General features: G+C 40.5%; 1 protein-coding gene across 1 annotated transcript; it reads left to right on the top strand.

Annotated features, from left to right (window-relative positions):
* The first annotated feature begins 7,839 nt into the window (after positions 1–7,839).
* On the top strand, positions 7,840–17,489 carry wfs1a (Wolfram syndrome 1a (wolframin)). The gene is made up of 10 exons (XM_053326528.1): positions 7,840–8,392; positions 9,433–9,512; positions 12,944–13,088; positions 13,191–13,364; positions 13,627–13,707; positions 13,785–13,927; positions 14,546–14,791; positions 15,055–15,333; positions 15,880–16,043; positions 16,301–17,489. The coding sequence occupies exons 1-10, from the start codon at positions 7,840–7,842 to the stop codon at positions 17,487–17,489; spliced, it is 3,054 nt and encodes a 1,017-aa protein (XP_053182503.1).
* The last annotated feature ends 204 nt before the right edge of the window (positions 17,490–17,693 follow it).

Below are 17,693 nucleotides of genomic sequence, written 5' to 3'. Positions count from 1 at the left end.
AGCTCTCTCTGGCCTGCCTCCTCATTGAAACACACACACACACACACACACACACACACACACACACACACACACACAAAGAAATGATGCAGTGCTCTACTTTTGGTAGGAGTGGTGTGTTAGTGTGAACCAGTTGAGATCCACAGGAGCCCAGTTTTTAACACACCCACAATTAAAATGAGCTATCGTCTGGATTTTTGCCTCCCTCTTTGTCATTGTTGCCCCCCTCTCTCTCTTTAAAGCAGGGATGCTGTGCGTGCTGAGCAGGTCAAACCATCAACGGATTAAACCAGCATGTGTCATCTTTTAACCCACATCTGGAAGAGTAGACAGACTGGTAAATAGTCTGGTGTGCCAATCAGACTTGACTGCTGCTGTTATGGGGGCTGCTCTCTCGCATTATTCTGGGCATTTAATAAGAGCTGCTGCCCAGGTAAGTGTCCATCCTGCAGCAGGAGCTTTTATCTCCACTGGGCCGTGTGCCGGGAAGTGACCTGTATGATCATTAGATATTTGCTGATGGGAGCCCAAAGTGAGAGTTTAAGTCGTGCCGTTCTCGGGGCCCAGGAGGATACTAAGAAAGGGTGAGAGAGGAGCTGAGAGCTGTGTTTTCAGAACTACCGCAGGGTGGACAGCTCCCAGGGAAACAATGCAACAAACACAGTCTACCGTAGTTAAGGTGTAGCTTACTTAATGCCATGCTTAGACATTTGCTTCAACTTTTCATTGATGCTTTAGATGACAGTCACTTTTTGGCTGGCCAAGTGTATTTTTGATTTCAGTCTACTTGCCAATATGGGCCTAACCAGTAACGTAAATGAAGTTAATGCATTGACCGAAACAGAAAATATGTATTGTAATGCCCTACACATGTTAATGTTAAATATATTAAGCCGTCAATACTTGTGTGTTGTCTTGGTTTTATGGGTGGCTGTTTTCGCTGTTTTGAGACCGTTATAATCAGTTATACACTGAAACATGTTTGTCAAGTTAATTTATACGTTTGAAGAATAAAAACGACAGCACCTTTGAAGATACTACAACATCACTGAATTGGCAGTAACATCAACGTGTCCTTGACACTGTCAAATCATATCAATCATTACTATTGTATAATTCAATGGATTATTGTAGCCTATAGGTTTACATTATAATTCACATGGAGACTACTTTTTGGTCATTTGGTGCATAAAATACATTGTTTGCACATCAGTCTCATTTTTTTTCATTTAACAAGCAAAATGGCAAATGTTTATTGTTTCATCTTCTCATTTGTGAGAATTACATGCCTTTCTTTGTTACGCGATTGTAAACTCAATATTTGCATTTTGGACTGTTGCTCTAACAAAACGAGACATATATGACCCTTGAGTCTTTGACATTGCGACAGTCATGTCTCACTCTTATGTGTTACATGAAACACATAAAACATGAGTTATGGTGATTTCTTGCTTTAATGAATACAGGATGTATCATAAATGCTTGATGCTCACTATTAACAAATGATCAAGTCAATATTGTTATGCCACTGTATCTTATTACTTTTTATAAGACACACTTGGACGCTTTCTGCTCTCATTGTGAACGTTTGTTTATTACCCAAAACAGCCATACAGGAAGTTACGTCACTGTAAAGAACATTACACCAATACTCTCACTGCACATCCCCCTTGCTGAGTACATTACCAATGTTATTATTAATGTAATCACAGTGCAACTCCGTGGTTTCATCACATCTGTAACTATTAGTTTCTTCCCATTCCAAATATTCAGAAATTATTCCAGGCTGTAACTCAAACTTTTTCAACTGAAATAAAGCCAAACCAAAACCTGCCCTGTTTCTTCAGTCCTACCAAACATTTAACTTAACATTTATTCTGTTTGAACTTTTTTTTTTTTTGTCTAACTAGGAAGGTGGGTTGGACTACCCATTCCTTCCGCTGAGTGAGGGGATTTATTCTACCCAATGCTGTTCACTCAGACACCCGAGTACCATCTATCTTATTTCAATTCAAAGTCTTTAAGGTAACTCGAGGGGTGTCTTTCTCTAGTAGGATACCGCCTTCTTGGAGCTGGAACATGGACTGGTGCAGTGTCCTCTGGTGGGACAGGGTTTGGTGGCTCCACAAGTTCAGCCCCAGCTTCTGGTAAGGTGATAAGATGGCCACGGTTGCGACGAAGGGTCCCTCTGGGGGTCTTAATCAAGCAAGACCGTGGTGACCCTGGTCTGGCTGTCACCGTCCCTTTCTCCTTTATATCCACCACCCAGACATGGTTTCCTGGGTTCAGTATGGCCACGTCGTGAGCTCTGTGTCTGGTGTTGAACCTCCTCCACTGTTTCTCTCTCTCCCCCTGTTCTCTCTCTCTGTGTTGTGACATATGTCCATCCCGGGTCGAGGCAAGAGGGGAGAACATGCACTGTGGTACGGAGTTTCCTCCCCATCAATAGCTCTGAGGGGCTATGTCCATTGGTTGAGAGAGGGCAGGCTCAATTTGCGGCAGCGGCATCTTCCGCGGCATTTCTTGCGGCACCCAGAGATGCCGCAGCTAGATGTCGCTTGTAGGCACTTTCCGTGGCATTTTTTGCGGCATTTCTTGCGGCACCCACAGATGCCGCAACTAGATGTCGGTAGTAGGCACTTTACGCGGCAATGATTTCATGACTGTGGCATGGTTTTAGGCTTTAGATGGCAATTTACAGACATGTCAACGTTAGAAAATAATTATGTTTTGATGCCACACATGTTAAACGTAGCCTAAAGAATACATATAGAATGGTTGCCATGTTTGGGTTTCCCTGTCCTCATCTTTCTTTATCCACTATAACTAAAATGGACGTGTGCTAAGGCAATACTTACAATAAGATTTGTGACACTTTATGACACAATGAGACTGCGTCACATTTTTAACATCAGCTTTTTAGGCAATTGGTCTATAATACTGATAAACGGATTTGTGTATTTTTGTTATAGTGTTGGAGATATGTGACATAATAAGAGGCAAGGCCTACTAAAATAGCCTATACTTAATTTTTATGAGAGATTTTTTTTTTTAATTATGGAAAATTGTGTATAAAACCGCATTTTTAAATATCATAACCTACTTTGGAGAGTTACCTGTCACACCTGGCAACCCGAGAGCGTGTCAAATCATTTTGACGACTGCCCACTCATTTGTCACATCAGCGTACGACTGTCAGTCCTGTATTTCAAATCCCTAAAGAGACATTGACGACTGGAGAAACATAGGTAAGTCATAATCAATTTAGTCAAATGTGTGCCTTGATTTTAGTTGTATAATTTAAAGCGTCTGCTATTTCCACTCAAGTAATTTGACAATTAAGTAGGCAAATTTAAAACTTCTAGCAAGGCCCCCTCCCCCTCTCACCAAAGTAGTTAGGCACTAGCTTATAACAAGCATGTTTCTCCAACCACTGCTTATTCTCAAAGTTTATCCACAGTACTTACATTCTCATGGACATACCTAGACAAATAGAAGCACTCAGTCCAATCAACAACTCTGTCAACTCTTCAAGAAATTACATGTACATGATATAAATAGATAAATATAAAAAGATAGAATAGTGAGTGACTGATGGCATATGCCTGTAGGAGCCATGAGTGTCAATGGGCTTTTGACAATTAAAATAATACCACAACTACAGCATAATGAAAACGTGACTTCACTCTATTTATTGTTATTTGGTTTTTAGGTTTTGATCCGGTGGTTGCAAACAAGCAGCAACATGTGCCGATATCGAGCTGAAAAAGTGCTTCAGGAGTGCTCAACTACCTGGGAAGAGCAAAGGTACACAACTTATTTGCAGTGTGGGTGTAGATGCCAAATTTGTGCCAGTAAATAATTTATGGCGCTAGTTGTGGCATAAAGTGGTTTTGCATCAATACACTTAACCTATATAATTTCTTTTTTATTTTCCAGTGCTGAAGATATGATAACAGCAGACACAGAGGAAGAGGTAACAAGTTACTATTTCTGCACCTAACAAAAGAGCTTTACATATTGGCTCTCAGAAAGTACTGCTGCATCTTATTGTGAAATGAAAAAGTAATTTTGTATTACAGGTTTATGTTATAGCCCACTTAACTTGATCAGTAGTGAGTGCTGATTGGGGGAAGCCATACAGCACATTTAGAGACACCATATATCAAAAATATTAAATGTCACAGATATCTAAACATTTTGCCAGATCCATTATTGTATATTGTAAAAGTGGATCTAAACAAATACAAAATTGGTAGATGAAATCCATACATCTATCTGCTGTTGCTTATCCGGAAAAAGATCACAATGGTAACTTATTGGAAATTGAGATATTCATCACCTCAGCAACACCTTACAGGTCCTCCTTATTACGTACAAGTTATGAACTAGGCTCTATTGGTTAATGGTGTGCAATTAAAAAATTCAAAATTTTAACCCTATTTGAGAATGACATCCATACCTGGACCATGTTTTCATCTTCACTGCAGCAAAATGTGTTTCTCCGCGATGTTGTGGCAGCTGCAGACTGGTGCAAAAAGAGATCCTTTGAAGAACAATTGAAACTGCCAGCGGTTCTTTCAATGGACAACAAAGAAAAAAAGGACCTGCTGGAGAAACTGAAAGTGTGGAACGAGGACTACGACGAATGTTCTCCAGCAGAACACCTCACATTTGTGTTTGGAAAAAAGACAGAATATGACACTTTCAATCAAGAATTGATAGATAAAATGGACTTGAAAGTGTGGGCTAGATTTGAAGATTAATGTGCTTTATGCACACATCCACTACTTACTGAATTTCAGCCTGCTCCTGGTTTCCCGTCCTACAAACGGATTAATCCAGGTGTGTCTGACCAAAAGTTGAGGTCAGACACACCTGGATTAATCCGTTTGTCCAATAATGTAGGACGGGAAACCAGGAGCAGGCTGAAATTCAGTAAGTAGTGGATGTGTGCATATAGCTCTCTCTCTCTCTCTCTCTCTCCCTCTCCCTCTCCCTCTCTCTCTCTCTCTCTCTCTCTCTCTCACACACACACACACACACACACACACACACACACACAGACACAACCTTGTTCAATTGTTGTGTTTGTTTCTTTTTGTTAATAAATTTTTATGGAAAACATTGCAAGGCTATTAATTGAAACCATAAAAATGTAATTTCAAGGGTTGAATTCATCAAAATTACGTATGCTTAAAGTTAGGAACAGGGCAGAAATGAAGAGAATTATTAAAAATAATAATAAATAAACAGCAGAACAAATCTATTAATCTGTTTGGCTATAATTTTGAGATGTTTCGTGGTTGATGGTTTATCTGGACAAATTGTAGTAGGCTATAATTTGGATATCATTGCTAAATACTTCCTCAGGTTTCCCCGAAATTCAAACTAATAGCCTATCCCGCACTTAGGCTATTATCATCTGCCCCGTCCCCCTACGTGTTCCTCCATGCTCCAGCACATGGTGACACAAGCATTATCCCCCGGCACACAGCGGCATGCCGTATCACATAATTGCACCCAGCAGCCGCGGCATCTCTGGGTGCTGCAAAAAATGCCACGGAAAGTGCCGCAAAAAATGCCACGGAAAGTGCCTACTAAAGTGCCTACTAGCGACATCTAGCCGCGGCATCTGTGGGTGCCGCAAGAAATGCCGCAGAAAATGCCGCAAAAAATGCCACGGAAAGTGCCTACTAGCGACATCTAGCTGCGGCATCTCTGGGTGCCGCAAGAAATGCCGCGGAAAGTGCGGCTGCCGGCGGCAGCCAGCGGCACTTTCTGCGGCATCTCTGGGTGCCGCAAGAAATGCCGCGGAAGATGCCGCTGTCGGCGGCAGCCAGCGGCACTTTCTGCGGCATCTCTGGGTGCCGCACGAAATGCCGCGGAAGATGCCGCTGCCGCAAATTGAGCCAGCCCCTACTGGATTGGTTAGTGGCGTAGCACGATATGCTATGAGAGTCAAATATGGGTCTTTTGCATGAGGCTCAAATATTGTGCCATGCAAATTTTGGCTCAAACTGTTCCATTACTGTGGCTGCTGTGGTGATGCTCAGTGTGGCGACTTCAATGTACCTTGAGAAGTAATCGATTACAACCAGATACTGGCTGTTATTCCAGTCGAATAAATCTGCACCAACCATTTCCCAGGGTCTGGCTGGAAATTCTGTTGGCAGGAGTGTTTCTCTGTGATTCAGTCTTTCTTTTGCACATGTCTCACACTCCTCCACCATCTGAAGAAGTTGTGTGCTCAGCCCAGGCCACCATACAGACTGCTTTGCACGCTCTCAACATTTTTGCTATGCCCTGGTGACCAGTGTGTTATCTGTCTAAGATGCTGATGGTAAGGATAACATGGTCCTCCTATGCTCCTTTTGTCTGGCCATCCACTGATACAGTATTGTTTCACCCGTTTCAGCACGTAGTCCCTCTCTAGGTGTTCTTTGATTTGTTGCAGTCTTTTTTTCTGCTGTGGACCACTTCTGACACCATGTTATGTCACTGTATCGTATTACTTTTTATCAGGGGGTGTATCTGCTCTCATCGTGAACGTTTGTTTATTACCCAGAACAGCCATACAGGTAGTTACGTCACTGTAAAGGAACATTACACCAATACTCTCACTGCACAAATATGACTTCATGCATCAGTTTACATTTAATAGCTAGATATTGAATGATAATTCACAGATTAAGGCACGATACGACCTTGTAAACCTAGCACGAAGGCCACTGAACCAGTTTGATAAAAAGCCTTCACAAAACAATACAAAACTAACAAACAAAAATCAGTTTCATAGAGGCTGATTAAATATTATATATAATATATAACTGGAGTTCAGCTCAATTGGTGGCATATCAATTAGCCAAATGTATAAAGTGTGAATGAATTAACTGACAATCTATTAAGCGTTACCTAATCACACAACAGGAATTAGCAAACCGCCATTCGGATAATTCACCGTCTGATGGACATTTATCATTCCCAATTAGGGGAGAGTCTATTTTAAGAGGGCGGGCCCTAAAGTTGGCGTGTTGTTTATGGACCAGACACACGAGAGTTTGCACACTCAGTGTGCGTCTCTGGTTTCGCATAGCTGTGTGGAGAGGAATGGACCTCAACAGGCAACACAGTTACAACTTCTAAAGGACAATTCACTTTAAAATCGTGAAGACATCTGCTCGTTTAGTTACCAAGTAAGGTTTCTTTATGTTACTTGAATGAGTGCTGCTTTGGTGCTGGTTCAGTATTGAGAATTGTCTTGACTTGAGGTTCAGAGTCCCTTCCAGTGTCCGTATTTGCAGAAGGATGCAAAAATCAAAGTTCAAATGGGAGGCTATGAATAATTACAGCTGTTTCAATGATAAATTGGCTTTAATATCACCTCTTCATATTTTCCTGTCAAATAATAAATTTTACCTCTGCATGGTCCGTTTATTTGCCACTTTGTTCAGTTTAATTATATCTTATTGCAACGTACAGAACTAGTGAAACGTTTGGACACACCCTCCCATTCACGTGAATGAGAAAGTATGTCCAACCATTTGATTGATTGTATATTAACAACTTATTTATTGTTTTAGACCTTGACTCACATTGAGTAGAACAGAGTTTCACTGATGTTACCCTGTCAAAATTCTTTCTCCTTTCAAAGGAGCAGTATCATGTTGTAGTTGTATCATATTTTAGGTGTACATTTCCCTCACAAGCAAGTTCACTGAGTCCCATGCCTGTTGCTATTCTGAGACTATTAGAAATTAACTTGAATAGTTTGCTGCAGTTTATGGTTGTCCTTAGATACATGTTATATTAGTCTCATACTTTTTTGTTCCAAGACAGATGGAGAAGGATTCCCCATCAACTGCTGTCAACACCCAGGAATCATGCCCTCTCTTGGATGGGCCATCTCCTCTACAGACTCCTCCGTCACACATCTCCAATAACCACTCTGCTCCTCCCCCTCAGCCTACTAAATCGCCATCCTCTGCAGAAAAAACCAAAGAAGACAGATCATATTCCTCCCTACCATCCACTCACACCATGTCTAAATCAATGGATTCCCCTCCTTCTGTAGACAGCGCAGAACCTTTATCTCTCGCTGTGTCCTCTAAACCCACATCCACAGATATTTCCTCTAATCCTCCATCTCCTGCTGCACACAAAACACTACTTATTACTCCTCAAGTATCTAAGCTCACTTCTGCAGCCAGCATAGGATGTAGCATTCCCACAGACTCCCCTCCAGCTTCCCCCACCACTGCTTCCACTACATCTCCCTCCGCCTCTTCCACCATCCCCATGAAACGCACCTTTGCGTCCATGGCCAAGCGGGTAATAGTACAAGAAAGACTTAGAAAAGCAGAGGAGGAGGATGCCAATGATGAAGAGGATGGTAAGAATGCCTTCATTTTTGCCTTGAAGACTAAATGACACATTTAAAGGCCCTGAAAGCTGAAGTCACAGACTCCTTGCTGTGTTGAGGCGATAAGCCTTGTGCTATGTTTTAGAATGTCTCTCCATGTGTAGAAGAGTAACCTATCCTTGGCTAAACATCTCTCTTGACCAGAACAGAGAACTGCTTTTGGCTAACTATGTTTTCTCATTTTAATCCTGTAATGTGAAGTATTTTGGGCTGCAATTTCAATTCCTGCTTGTTCGATCACTGCTGTACTCAGTGACTTTTTTGTGAGTAAGTGAAAGGAGCAGGTCATATGGATTGACAGGTGAAGATTAGTGATCATGCAAACCTGCAGTCTTGCAGCTACTTGTCTTTCCTATTTCCATTCATGCAGCACATACCTGTTTATGTTTTCCTTGCAAGACATAGCTTTTGAACTAAACACAGCATGTTTAATTCGAAAACGTAGTTAAAACAAATTTTAACAAGTTTTTTTTTTCAGAAAAATGTGAATGGAATGTTTGCATTTAGAAATTATTTAAATATACATTTTTGAGAGAAAATAATGTAATTATTGATTAAAACTTTGTGATATTTTACTGCCATTATATTTCAGAGTTGCAGCTCACTGTGAAGCAAAGACCCTTTGCCTTAAGGGCACTAGGGAAACTGGGAGTAACTTATACAATCGACAAGTATTAATGTGACATAGGCGTTCAGCGTTGATGGATTTCTGGGGTCTTGTCACTGTATATCTGCATGGACAGACAGATGCACAAACAGTTTTAAAATAGACACACTCTCACTTCTACTCCATCTCTGACTTCATTTTATGCTCATGTTACCAGAAATATGTCAGGTAGGATTTGTTCATTGCTAGCTTACACATTATGTGTAAAAATAAGCGCTAAGTAACAATGCTCCTATACCTGTATATAACCAAGTGTAAAGTTATATGGAGTAGTTTTTGATTGATTGAGAATGATATGTATATATTCAAGGCATCCCCTGTCCTCTTCTCACCTCTCCTCCAGATGATGAACCAGAGGAAGATTTATCCTTCGAACAGATGGAGGAGAAAGCAAAAGCTGGTGATGCCAGAGCTCAAACCCGTGTGAGTGAAATCACATGCACACAGAATGACTCTTGGCATTGTTTTCCATCCTGCTGGTCAGGGCCGGCCCGTGGCATAGGCAGTATAGGCAAATGCTAAGGGCGCCGTCCATCCAGGGGGCGCCACAAACGGGGGAAGAAAAAAAAAGTAACTTCCACTATTCTTAAAACTACTTGGTATCATGTCTTAATATGAAGATAATAAGCCCACATTAATTTAACTGCATAGCAAAGCCTGTTAAATAGGAATACTAATAATAATAATGATGACACGTTACTTTCCTAAGACGCCCCCCCCCACTAATTAGACTGTACCTGCTACCTGGGGGAGGATGGTCGTTTTTTAACGTGACCCCAAGACAAGCTCGACAACAACATGTCAAAATGTCCCAAACTGTCTGGTGCCCAGGGGAGGAAAACAAGAAAAGAAGAAGAGGAAAAACGAGACAAAGACAGAGGTAACGTTACAATAAAGATGATGTCATGACATTATTTGTGTGTTGCAGAACGACGATAACGACGTTAACCATTAGCATAACATGGTTTGTTGTTAAACGGCTATATGGAGACATTTATTCAACTTTCACATAGAAAACATATTTCACCGGGAATTGCTGTATAGAAAAGTCCCAGCTTATTTAGTGTGCAGAGATAGCCTATATAGTTTCATATTTATGATATTTTATTCAACATTAAATGCTTTGAAATTACGTTTTGTTTAGACGTCATTTCACCTCCTCTCATTTATAGAAAAACGTCAAAATAATCAATACAATCAACCGGAAGCAAACAAATGTGTGTTTTGTGACACGTTGATGTTGTAACCGTTTTCAGACGGTTGAAAAGACATTCAGACCTCATATCAACCTGTTTTTAACCGGAAATCAAACGATGAAATTAGGGTTTGTGCTCGCTGGGTTTCTTCAGGGAAATGTGTAAATATTAGATCTATTCAGCATTTTTATTGACATCTGGGTTAGCTAAGGTTTTCTTAGCTTGTAATAGTCAATCAAAATGCTATTCCTTTTCCACCCTTTTATTATAATTGTAAGCCTACAGTAGCTGTATGTTGTGTTACAGTTCATATTGTCTAAAGTGTGTTTATAGTGTTAAACTTTACATCAGTGTTAAAGTGCACATCATTCATGTTATAGCATAACTCAGCATTCCCACATTCTATATTATACTGCAGTTTACTACTTCTTTGCATTCTGCTAATCAGCATTTTGTTGTAATGACAATAAAATTGAATCTTATATAATGTGCATATCAGAAAAAGTACATTGTATATTATACATGTACAGTATAGTGAACATCATGCATGTGTCTCTTAGGTGTTCATTTATATTATTTCATTTCATTTTATTCTTGAAATCATATTATGTATCATATCATATTTATTATTAGACTGGTGTCACATACTCCTCTTCTCTCTTCAGATGCACTGTTGAGGTTTCTCAGTCCCACTCCTCAAATCTTGGGCCACCTACAGCATCAAGCGCTCCTCCTGTTGCCTCCACCTCAGCAGCACCACCCAGAAGTGATGCAGCAGCATGTCACTTGTTTACACTTTTTATTTTGTGGGTATTTAAATCTTATACTTTATGTAAGCTATTTATATTATATTTCATATATTCATATCATATTTTTTTGTATTTCTTTCTAATTTGTTCTAAGTATTTTGATTGGGCAATTGCTTTCTTTAAATAAAAGAATGTCCAAGATAAAGCTATTCAGTTTCTTGTGAGTATGTACACCAGCAGTGGAATTTACCTCGATGCAAGGGGGGCGCCACCTAAGATCTTGCCTAGGGCGCCACATTGGTTAGGGCCGGGTCTGCTGCTGGTTCACTCCTTCTGGTTGTGCGCATGTGTCTATTTATGTCCACTCTGAAGATGATCCCAGGGTTTCAATATGATACACAAGATACTGTCGCACAAACAAATATGGTTATCACTTTGTAATAAGTGTGTGATTTTCTCAGTCAGGGGCCCATAAAATAATAATTTTATGTAAATGCAGGTACAGTGGAAGAAAACAGGACAATGTGGCACAAGGGTGTAACAACTGGGCATTTTGGAGGAACTGTTAAGTCCACTATAAGTACATACATGATTAAGCCTCAAGTCCTTCATTATTCCAAGATTTGTACCCCTTTTCTTTGAGCTTCCTACCCCAAACCTATCTTGCTGTACCCAACAACTGGTGAGTAAGCCTGTGTGTAAGTCCATAGATACCCAATATACAGATATTCTAAAAGTATAAATTGTTGCTCCATTTCACCAAAATGTTCAATTGTTTAACTTTGTTTTCTTTCAGTGCACATATGTTTACATACCTATAGAAACAAACTACACCAATGGAATTGCACTATAAACAGTTAGAAACACTATAACAATGTATTGCAGCATGCCCTATATTTGTCCAAATAATAATGACACATTCACATTTTCTTTACTACTTCTTCTCTACTGACACGTACAAGAAATGGTTATGGCAGTAGTAGAAGGGGGGCTAGACTTGGAAGATGAGACCAGACAGTACCCATCGACTCTGAAAGGGTAAATTCCTAAGCTGGCTGGCTGTGTAGCTTTAACTTTTCCATGTTGTATGTCATGTATTTGGACATAGGACACACCTAAATAAGTGCAAGGTGTGTGTGTGTAAGTAAAAATGTCTAAACATGTGACCCTATCACTGCTGGGGTTGGATATAATGTTATAAAAAAAGAATCAGTGTTAATTATTCATGCCAATACAGCAGGGTTGAGACTTCTTATTGTATATAACATGAACACAGACAGACAGGACTCTAACTGTCAGCTGGGCCATAGCACCCTTTTGTCAGAATACTAATGCCCCCCAAACGCATTTGATAGTAACGAAGTGAGAATGAAGTTATGAAATGACAGTTAAGATTAGAAAACGGTAATTTGATATGCTCCTGGGCCTCTGCTCCCCCTGGAAAGAACAGCAGTTGGCTTTGACAGAGACATTGATGGCTAGGGGAACAGGGAATTTTTATGGTCATTTGTTGTCAGTGGGTTTCATATAACTCACTGTGATTGTATTGGAACTAGTTTTTTACCATAAAAACTGTGTTTTGTGGATTATCAAAAATAATGTAACAAAAAAAAAAGAAAGAAAACCAGAACCAAAACCAGAAATCTCAAACTCTGGGTCTTTAATAATAGTAAATGGCTGATTAAATAATAATCTTAGTTCATGTAATAATGTTAATCATTTTTGTATTATACAACTTACAATTCTATTATTATATAGAAATAATTGTAATTATTTATGTTGTATTCTAAATACATGCAGTGGAATGTACTCTATTGTAATAGAGTACATTCCACTGAACTTTATACCTGGTTGTACTTAGACCAAGTCTACACAAGCTGAATTAATCTCCCTTTCTTTTGTCTTTCAGCTGGGTCAGCACTACTTGATTCTTGCTAAAGAGAAGGACACAGAGGAAAATAATTGTCTTGCTGTGACTTGGTTTATTCAAGCAGCGAAACAGGGAAGAAAAGGAGCAGCAAGAGCACTACAGCGTTGTTGGATCCAGAATAAAGGTTAATGTCACAGAATACAATATTTGCACAAGCGTCTCCACGTTTACATGTATTTATGCTTGTTGTGTTCTAAACTTCTTCTTGTCTGCCATCCTCTGCTAGGAATCACTCCAGAGAATGAGGCAGATGTGCGGAAGTTGTCAACAGAGAGTAAGTTTGAGCAGGCGGTGCGTAAAGCTGCCATGATGATGTACTGGAAGCTCAATCCAGAGAGGAAGAAGAAGGTGGCGGTGGCTGAGATGCTAGGAAATGTCAGCCAGGTCCATGCAGTGCAGAGTAAGATACACCCACACATCACAGACATGTGCTAAAAACACTATTAATACCAGTATCTTTGCATTGTGACAACAATCCTACCTGATGTATGACAGATTAACCAAAATCCTTCAGCATGTTTTCATGTGATAGTTGCCATTACTGTGAAATATACATATATTCCCCTTAGTGATTTCAACATTTGCAGCTGTCATGCTGAAGAATATCACATTACATGTCTGCATTCAGGGTGATGTTTGTAACTATGTTCATTCCTCACCAGCAGGTGGCACTGCAAACAGGCTTCCAAGCCCAACCACAGACCAGACGCAGAAAGTGCTAGAGAACATGGTCAGCAAAGAGTGTGAGTATTCAGAGAGATACATATAGAAATAATAGAATGTATCCTTTATTATAATTGCCTTCTTTGTGTCTTCTCAGCCAGACAGTTGGTGGACCTGGATGACTTTGTTGAGATGACTAAGAACTATGCACAGGGTATTGTCCCCTCTGCACCTCAAAGTGGTAGCAAAGTCACAGCCACGAATGAAAGCCCTACAATTGCTTATGACAGCAGTGAAGAGGTAAAAGAACCAATTAAAATTAAAATAAAAAAAAAAGTACAAAATCATCATTAGAAGACAGGCATTTATATTCTTAATTAAAATAATTCAGACATTGCATACGTGTGTGTGTGTGTGTGTGTGTGTGTGTGTGTGTGTGTGTATGTGTGTGTGTGTGTGCAAGGCTGAGCTGCTATCTTCAGGAGGAAAGAAGTCCAACAAAGGTGTTTGGAGTTTTGGCCGAAGTGGGACGATGCTGCACGGGAAGCAAACTAGGGCCATAAAAACAGCTATGTTTATGAAATCACGATTAATGGTATCATATTTTGTCTTCACATTTCATTGTGTTTTCACATATTCATAAAATCTAGTGAATGTAATTATTGTCAATGTTTTTACTCCTATTCAGTCATTTCAATACTTACTACGTCTTTTTTTTAGTTTTCATACGTTAATAGGGCTGCAACTAGTGATTATGTTTGATTAATCTGACAATTATTTTCTCTATTAGTAAATATTTGTTTTGAATGGAACCACCAAATCATAAAATATCTAATTAGTCAATAAACTGACTAATTGTTGCAACTCTTAATGCTAATGTCTTCATTCCCACTTCATATCTATCTCTCTTCCCTTCAGATGCTGCAGTACCCGCTGCGTGCCTTTATTGAGATGAAGGAGCACCTGGTCGACTGGGCATCACGAGCCGGCGTCCAGTGGCTGAGCACAGTCATCCCTACACATCACGTTAATGCACTCATCTTCTTCTTCATTATCAGCAACCTGACAGTTGATTTATTTGCCTGTGTCATCCCTCTGCTTGTCTTCTACCTCTCCTTCATCTCCATGATTATTTGCACTCTGCGTGTTTTCCAGAGCAGCAAGGTGAGTGTACTTTAGTGTTTTCTTTCCAGCATGAATAGGGTGGATATTACAAGCACCTTTTTGGGTTGTTTCATAATGCAGATATGTTGCTACTTGTCCCTCTCTCCTTTCAAGATTGCTTGTTTTGAGCACTTGGTTTTCACTTTCACTTTCCCAAGATTTGATAAACATTTTTCTGTCACTAGTTCCATAAATTATTCCAAACTACACACACAGTTTGTGTGTTTCTTCCTTTGACTATTTTTTCCATTTCATTTTTCCAGTCTTGGGAGAACTTTAGAGCTCTGACATCTCTGCTGACACGTTTTGAACCTGGCCTAGATGTGGAACAAGCAGAGACCAACTTTGGCTGGAATAACCTCGAGCCGTACCTCTATTTTATCCTCTCTGTCTTCTTCGTCATTTTCTCGTTCCCTGTAGCTGACAAGGGCTGGATCCCCTGTTCTGAGCTCTCTACAGTGGCCATCCTCTTTACTGCTATCAGCTACTTGAGCCTCAGCCCCAGTGCTGTGATGTATGCACGCAAAGCTATGGTCATAGAGGTCAGAGGCGACACAACACGAGATCATGTTGTAACCTAATAATTACAAATTTGATTAATGTGTGCTTTCTAAATATCAAATTTCACAGACAATATTTAAAAATAGGCTATGCATTGCAGGAGTACTTGTGTGAAACTTCAACATCCCAGATTTTATATAAACATTTCTCTATCTTATTATTATCATGATAGAATAGCAATAAACCCCACATGTATTTAACAAGTTAACAACTGTGAACTGTACATGGTTAAATGTTTTTTTTATCAGTCGCATGCACAGTAAAATTATTTTTTCTCCCTTATAATGACAATATTATTATATAATAAAATATGTTGAGCTTTACTTATTCAGGAAATCTCTTTGATATCAGGATCTCTTTTGCAAGAGAGACCTGAGAGCAGGTAACACATACACGGGATCACAATAAGATAAATAAGGTTTATTCACATGACAATCGCACATTATACGCTCACAGGCAAACTAATTATGACAATCCTTCAAAGATAACCTAAAAATGTTCATGAATGTACTTCCTTTTCAATCCAGGTAGCATCATCTCTGTGTAGCCTGACTCAGTTACTGCCGGGGAAGATTACATGGATTTGTTTCCTTGGACGCACCTTCACCACACTGCCACTAGGGGAGTCAGTGGAGCTGAAGCTCAGTCTCCCATGCCTGCTGTACATCTACCTGTTCTATCTGTTCTTCAGGTGAGCAGGGACATTTGGTCCATTGGACATGTCGGTCATTGCTCATTCACTTTTACTCTTAAATGGTTTATTCTCTGGCCTGCTTGGTTACTTTATATGTGTTCACTGATTCCTGAGAATTAAAAAAACCCAGCTATTGTTTTATGTTTGTTTTTAAATCCATTTCAACACATTTGAGAATTAGGACTAATTGAAGTTTATGCCCTCTAAATTATTTATTTTTCATCCTATTTTTTCCTTTCTTTGTCCACTTTTAGCATGGCCAGAAGGCGTGGCTTCCGGGGGACTTACTGCTTCCTGGTGCCATACCTTGTGTGCTTCATGTGGTGTGAGTTCTCAGTGGTGCTCCTTCAGAATTCCTCTGCTGTGGGTCTGATCCGCACCTGTGTGGCCTACTTCCTTTTCCTGTTCGCTCTGCCTGTCTTGGCATTGGGCCTTGCTGCCATGCTCTTCATCCAGGTCTTCAAGTGGTTTCTCGAACTGGAGCTGACCAAAGTCATTGTAACCCTGGTTGTGTGTGCAATCCCAGTCACCCTGCGGCTCTGGACACGGTTTAGCATGTCTATTTTGGATGTCTTCCACTCACTAACGCGTCATGGCCCAGTCAAGCTTATCTTACTCTGTATCTCCATGGTGATCCTATTCTTCTCTATTTATGTGTATCATTCAGAAGGACAGAAGGTGTACAACTCTACCCTGTCTTGGAACCGCTACAGCCAGGTGTGTGGGCCTCCTGCCTGGAAAACTAAAGGCATGACCCAGACTCAGATCTTCTGCAGCCACCTGCAGGGACACAGAGTCACCTGGGTTGGTCGCTTCAAGCATGCCGGTGTGGCTGAGACAGAGAATGGGGCGCAGTCAGTCATCAACATGCTGCCAGTGTTTATGGGAGACTGGCTGCGCTGCCTGTATGGAGAGGTGTATCCTAAATGTGAGCCAAAGAATGCTACAGCTGCAAACCTAACAGCTGCCAGTTTGGCCAGCTCTGCATCGGCTACAGTCTCACTGCCCATACTGCTGCAAATGCAAGAAGAGGAAGAGTTGTGTCAGATTAAAGCTCTTGCCACACACACCTGCCATGTCAAGCGCTTCGACAGCTTCCGCTTCGCGGTGACAATAGGGATGGTGAAGGATGGAAATGTAGAGGCAGAGGACCCAGCCAGTGATATAGTCCTAATGGCCAGTCATGAGTTCCAGCAGGTCCTGCTTAACCTGAACCCTGGTAACTTGGTGGGCTTCAGCACTGAGCTGGAGGGCCATCTAGGAGTTAGAGCTCCAGTCTTTGAGTTGAAGGCTATCAACTGTTTGGATTGTGTTGCTTCACCATTTACTGGAGGCAGGCAGGTGAAGATAGAGAGAGACTGGAGATGTACTACAATGAAAGCGTTAAAGTTTGCATTTGATTTTTTCTTTTCTCCCTTCCTGTCAGCAAAAATCATTGCCTGAGAACGAAGTCATCAACAAGACACAAAGAAAAACACTTGATGGAGACAGCACAAGATGCACAGCTGACAAAGTTATAAAGTTATGGCTTTGGAGTTGGATACGGATGATAGGGACATGTCCCTAACTACCAAGTGTTGCTAAATTGTTCCTACCAATATTTTTACCACTGTCATACAATCTAGCCACTTTAATTCTGTGCACTGT

This window comes from Scomber japonicus, chromosome 2, assembly GCF_027409825.1.
Source record: "Scomber japonicus isolate fScoJap1 chromosome 2, fScoJap1.pri, whole genome shotgun sequence".
Taxonomy (NCBI): domain Eukaryota; kingdom Metazoa; phylum Chordata; class Actinopteri; order Scombriformes; family Scombridae; genus Scomber; species Scomber japonicus.
Note: the sequence above shows the minus strand (reverse complement) of the source record. Positions and strands in the feature narration are given on the sequence as shown.